Source organism: Lathamus discolor, chromosome 2 (genome assembly GCF_037157495.1).
Source record: "Lathamus discolor isolate bLatDis1 chromosome 2, bLatDis1.hap1, whole genome shotgun sequence".
NCBI lineage: Eukaryota > Metazoa > Chordata > Aves > Psittaciformes > Psittacidae > Lathamus > Lathamus discolor.
The window spans coordinates 42,807,950-42,813,949 of NC_088885.1; the positions used below are offsets into that span (position 1 = coordinate 42,807,950).

The 6,000-nt window shown below is 45.4% G+C and overlaps 1 protein-coding gene across 12 annotated transcripts in view; it reads right to left on the reverse strand.

The window, feature by feature from the left end:
• ABI1 (abl interactor 1) overlaps positions 1–5,196 on the reverse strand; it is an 80,772-nt gene extending 75,576 nt beyond the window's left edge. For 5 of the 12 annotated variants that reach the window (XM_065666611.1, XM_065666619.1, XM_065666615.1 and 2 more), the window contains exon 1: positions 4,874–5,193. In XM_065666611.1, the coding sequence (XP_065522683.1) occupies positions 4,874–4,990 (117 nt within the window). In that variant the 5' untranslated portion in view covers positions 4,991–5,193. Of the gene's footprint in view, positions 1–4,873 lie in introns of all 12 variants that reach the window. The other 7 variants (XM_065666614.1, XM_065666610.1, XM_065666617.1 and 4 more) reach the window with 5 other exon arrangements.
• Between the last annotated feature and the right edge of the window lie 804 nt (positions 5,197–6,000).

Below are 6,000 nucleotides of genomic sequence, written 5' to 3' on the forward strand. Positions count from 1 at the left end.
AAAATAAGTACACACAAAAAAAGGTTATTTTCTTTCTTATCTACTGAATATGAAGTGCAGAACATCCAACCTATCAAACAGAAAGGATTCCTATACATATATTGGAACATAAGGATTTGTAGAACTTCTTGCACATAACACTTGCTCAACCCCACACATTTCTTTTTCTACTAACAGGAAGGAAACTAATTTTTTTTGCAACAGCAGTCAGACTGAAATCTGTCCCTGCTTTGGTTTGTTTTACCCAGAATAGCTTGTTAACTCACCGTTCAATTTCCACATACCAGTTGGAAGCTACAGAAGGAAATAACATGACAACAAAAACACACACAGTTCAGCAACACAGCACGCACTTCCTTAAAAGGTCTTTCACTCAATTTATTTTCTAAAGCTGGTAAATCTACTCACTAGACACCATCAGCATTGGGATTTAGACAAGTAGCACATATTGCAAGCTATTCGTGTACAGGTTCTCAGAGTCATATTAAAATCATATATGATTTTCACTTAAAAAATTACAAAGGGATCTTTCCAAGTGGTCTAGAGGGGAAGAGACTGACGAAACCTAGGTATCTGCCTATGCATAAACAAGACTATAAGAAACATTTGATTTAGGCAGTAGCAAGTAGCAAGAGTTGTAAGCAATTTTTTTATAGCACACAGAGGCCTCTCTGAGCTACAAGAGTCAACTGAAGTTGTTCAGAAGGAAGTCATCAGCCTGGTGACACTGGAGACACTGGGTTTCTGTGTCATTCTAACACTTCATAATGTAATTATTGAAAATAAATTCATTAAAAAATGAAAAGAATTCAATTCTGCCAGGACACTGAAAAGTAAATTTTCTCTTGAAGTTAATATTTATTTTCAGCTGAAGAATCGTAACTGAAGCTGTGCTTTAACGCCATATGTTATTTCTGTACTGATACTGATAAAGGTCATACTGTTCAGGACAGCAAGGAAACTCCTTACTAGTATATTCAGCTTTATGCTATGGATTTTCAGATAACCTTTCACAGTTACACACACACTGGAAGGAGCTAGTCCCAGATTTTATTGGCAGGCAAAAGGATTTGGGGAAGGCATGAGTTACTGGAACTTACATTTATATGGCATCTATGAAGAAGTCTTATTTATTTCCATTGTAAAACAGTTTCACTACTCCTCCCCTCACTTAATCTCACTGTATATTATTATAAAGGTATGCCAATTCACATGCAAATGCCTCCATGATAAGAGATCACAGTCATACCAGTCTTCTAAAGAGTGCCTGGCAAAAAAAAAAAAAAAAAAAAAAAAAAAAAAAAAATCGAGAAGATTAAGAAAAATGCAATTTCTCTGTATTTAAGAAAGCTTACTGCAGAAGACAAAAACATGCTTCCAGTTAAATATTCAGGGTCCAAAGCTGGCTCTTAAAACTGTTCAGATTTTAAGTCTCTGATCTAAAAGAAAATAGGAATCTAATTTTCTGCCTGCTTGTCACTGAAGCTGCCCACCAGAAACATAACAGATTTTAAATTTTGGCAGATTAAATACAGTGACATATTTATAATGCCTTTTTCTCTGCAGTCAAAGCAAAAATCCTCACCAAAAATATCACAACTTCCTTCCCTTTTTTGTATCTCCCTCTCTCCCTGATCTCCCCCAAGACAGCCACGACAGTGTACTCTCCTTCTAGCACTGCAGGTTTTCCTCTCTCCCGAATTCTTTTCTCTTCCTACCAGATAAACCTTCTAGATAACCAGAATACACATGGTCTGGAGGAAACTGTGCTACTCCCTGGCGTTTAGATTTACTCAGAATTTGCCTTAGCGGGAAACTGCTTCCCCACTTTTCTGAGAACAGCAATTTCCAACGTGAGAGTCCTGAACACTGTCATCTTTCCTAAATGGTTCAGTAAAAGGATGCCTGTGGTCAGTAAAGCTACATTCACTACTAGGGAGCCAAGCTTCACCCAGGAGAGTTCCTACCCCACCCACCCACCCCCCTTTTTTTGTTTGGTTTTTTTTGAGGAATCTGTAAAGATACTGAAGAAAAATTCCCTTAAAATCAGCACTAGAATTTTATGAGAATTATCCCCAGATGAAGTGAAAGAGACAAAACACAATTTGTATGTTTTCAGATCAAAAATACAGATACAGTGCAAATACAGCAATATTGGGGGTGGGAAATTACTTCCGTCTTAAGTGAGCAAAGAGCATAAAACGTAAGACTGAGAACATCATGAGTTCTGAATAAATAGCCGAGTGCTATTATAGTTACTACAAACTGTTATCACCAATGCTCAGAATAGTCAGACAACCTTGTCCCACCTCAATGCCACAACAGAGTGTGTGACAGCACACATTAAGTCTTCCTACTAAGGAGCACATAGCCTTTACCACAGGAAGAGGGAAAACTCTCCAAATTCAAATCTATCCAAACTCAGAGGCCAGACAGGCTCAGTTACATGCTACAGGACAAATTACAATGCATAGCCACTCCTGAACTATTTAAACACCCACTTCATGACCAGATTCTCTATTCTGACCTGCCTTTTTTATAAAATGCTCAATTACATTAAATACAAACACTTTGTATTATCTGCTGGTTAAACCTCTTCCTCTCTCTCCTTTCCTCCCTTCTCATCCCACAATACATACACTCTCCCAAATCTCATAACCCAGTGCCCTGTGTCATATTGCCTAATCCTGCAGTGGCCCCACCATGGGCACTGCAAGTATAATCTGCTCAGTACTCCAACTGGAGAGCAGATGGCTTCATACAAAGTGCTGATTAAAATACCCACCTCCACTACACATTAAACATGTATGTATACATTTAATTTTATCAATATATTTACCAGTTTTACTGAGTAAATGTACAATGCACGTCCAAGAGAGGTACACATTTTTCAAAGCTACTGCACAAGTCCTCATTAGGAATTTTTGAACTGCAGCTTCCCTTCAGAAGGGGTAAACACAGCTGTACACAGATAAAACAGACCGCACCAATCCACATCCAGCTGACCTTGATACTTGGGGTGAAAATGAGCTACCAAACTAAAACAAAAACAAAAAAAACCAAACCAACAAACAAAAACACCAAAAAAAAAAAACCACCACCCCAAATGACTGGATGTGAACTAGCAGAAGTGGTGGGCTTTTTGGTTTGTCTGCTTGAAGAAAAGAAATCTCAGGATTCTCAAGAAAATGATGTAACTGAAGATTCTCTAACTTTCTGACACAGGGAAAAAGTCAGGAGCAGGAGACAGGTCAAAACTTGTGCCGCAATTACCATGCTCATGTATTTGTCATATTTCCCATGAGTAAAACCAAATGAACCTCGCCTCTGAGAAGTATTTATATCAGCAGCTTTCTTTGGGTGGAGCAAACAACTCAGAAGGGTAAATAGACATTAACTCATACTACCTCACATACCACCACCAAAAGAAAAAACCAAACCTTGAAAACATGGCTTCTTAGAGCAGCTTCAATCCAACCAGCTCATTTTAAAATAAATGCATCTATTTCACGTCACAGTATTAAAGCCGGTTTCAAATTTGATGCTCCATTACTAAAAATGGTAAGACATCTTACCAACAATGACGGATGCCAGGGAATTTAATAACCTGTACTGAATACTCATCACAGGTAGTCTAGTATTAGATTCAACAAGTTCACTTTACAAGCTTGGTAGTAAGTAGAGTGCAGTTTATTTGCTCTTCCCCTTCAGTTTTATTAAATAAAAAACTCAAAAAAACCCAAAAAACCGAATTGCATGGCTCTGGAGCCATCTCTGGATGGCTCTCTGTGTCCACATCAGAAGGGCAAAATACACACAGTTATGCGCTGCAAATCCTGAAAAAATAGCAGTAGTAAATTCTGCTTAAAGTAGCTTCACAAAACACAGACTTAAGCGAGGCCAGGAAGCACGGCAAGCTAAGGAGGGAAAGAATCCACACCGACTAGTGAGGACACGCTACAGCTAATGAAGCCTCTTCCAGCACCAGAGACCCGGCCTGAAATTCCTGCTGTAGGGCTCCTGAGCCGCGGAGCCCGCGGGAGGCACCGATTGCCATTTTGAACCACCACCACCACCTCCCGCTTTCCCACCGGTGCCTGTGGACGGGCAGCTTCCTGCCCCTGCCCGCTGCTCCCCGCGGCGGCCCAGCGGATCCCCCCACCCCAGCGCGGGGACTGAACTACGTGATGTCACGCGTGTGCGGGGCCCCTTCCGCTCCCCGCGCCGCTGCGGATGGCGGCCCCGCGCTGCCGGCCCGGCTCCGGCGGAGGAGGCGGCTGGCACCCGCGCTCCACGTGAGGCGCTGGGGGCGCGCGGAGCTGCCCGCCTCAGCAACCGTCACCAACCGCCGCCCTGCCGGCTTCCCCCTGGGGGAGCCGAGCCGAGCCGAGCCGCCGGGGAGCAAGGGGGAAACCTGAGGTACCGGCTCGGAGCCGGCCACACGGAGAGGCTCGCCGCCCCTCACGCCACACTCGCCCCAGCACACGGAGGTCTCTGGGATGTGACTCATAATAAATAATTACAGAGGGGGAGGAAAAATGGGGGGACAGGGGGGAAGCAGAAAAAAAAAAAAAAAGAGGAAAAAAAAAAGAAGAGACACACCCTCCGAGCCGGGCTGACATAATAACCCCCTCCCTTCCCCTCCGGAGCGGCGAGGAGGGAGGGAAGCCCAGTCGTTCGGCTGGAAAAGTTGAAAGAAAAGGCAAAGCCGGGGGAGCGGCTGCGGGGCGGGGAGCCGCGGCGGGGGCAGACGGGGGCCGCGCTGCTCCTCAGACGGCTCCGGCCCCGCAGCCCGCACCCGAGAGCCGAGCCCAGCTGAGCCTCCCCGCTCCACCGGCGGCGGCCCCCTGTGCGCTGCGCTGCCGCCCCTCACCTGGATGTAGTTGTTTTCGCAGTAGTCGGCGACTCGAGTGAGGTTCTGGTAGCTCTCGAGCAGAGCCCGCTTGCCAGAAGGGATTTCCTCCTCTAGCAACATCTGCAACTCTGCCATTTTCCACCCCTCCGCATCGCTTCCTCTTGCATTAAAGAGACAGCAGCAGCGCCGTGCTCGCAACCCGCCTGGTATTGTGGGATTCCTCCTCGCCTCGCTTTCGTGAGCTCTCGCTTTCCCCACCCATCCTCCCCCCTCCGAGGGGAGGGAAAAAAAAAAAGCTTAAAAAAAAAACCCCAGAGAGGGAGAAGAACCCACGCCCGCTTTGCACAGCAAGCCGGGAGCTGTAGGCAGCACTGCGCCGCACAGGGCGCATGCGGAGGACTGGCGCTGCTCATGGCCGCCTCCCGCGGCCGTGAGGGGAGATGCGCTGCCTCGGGTCCACCGCCCCGGCTGGCTCCCGTCGGCAGCAGCGCGGCTGTGGAGCTGTCGGAGCGTTCTTCTGGGCGCCTAGAGACGACGGGAGACGGTTGCGTCCTTCCCTCGCACTTCTAAATTAGCCCCAGCCCCATTAGTGTTGCCCTGAAAGTGGTGCCTCTCTGCGGAAGCCAAAGGGGTCTGGGAGGGAAGCGCTGCTCTGGTTATCCAACTTCCTGCAGGCCAGACGCTTGTAAGGTAACAGTGAAATTGGTATAACGATAGGAGTGTCATGATTAATGTCAGTTAGTTCCATAGCAGAGGGTTATACCTTAGGGAGGGAGAAATAATCTAAGCTGTGCAGGTATTTGTGAAGGCCTGCTAAGAAGTAATTGACGATTTGCATTTTTCTGGTCTTAGTTTTATAAGAAGAACTGATACATTTGGCTGAAGTAAATACATTATTCCTGCCCCTCTTTTACCTCAGTTCTTTGGTTTTAGTTTCTTAAAAATAACTGATATATTTGGCTGAGGTAAATACATTATTCCTGCCATTCTTTTATCTCAGTTAATCGTTCTTCCGGGCCTCCTCTAGTTGTTGCAAGGTGTGGAAGATAAGTGGTGATTATTTAGTACAATCTTTCTTGCATGTAGGTTTTTTTGTAAGCAAAATCCTGTTTCTGTGATCATACCAGAAGAAAAGCCAGTAACAG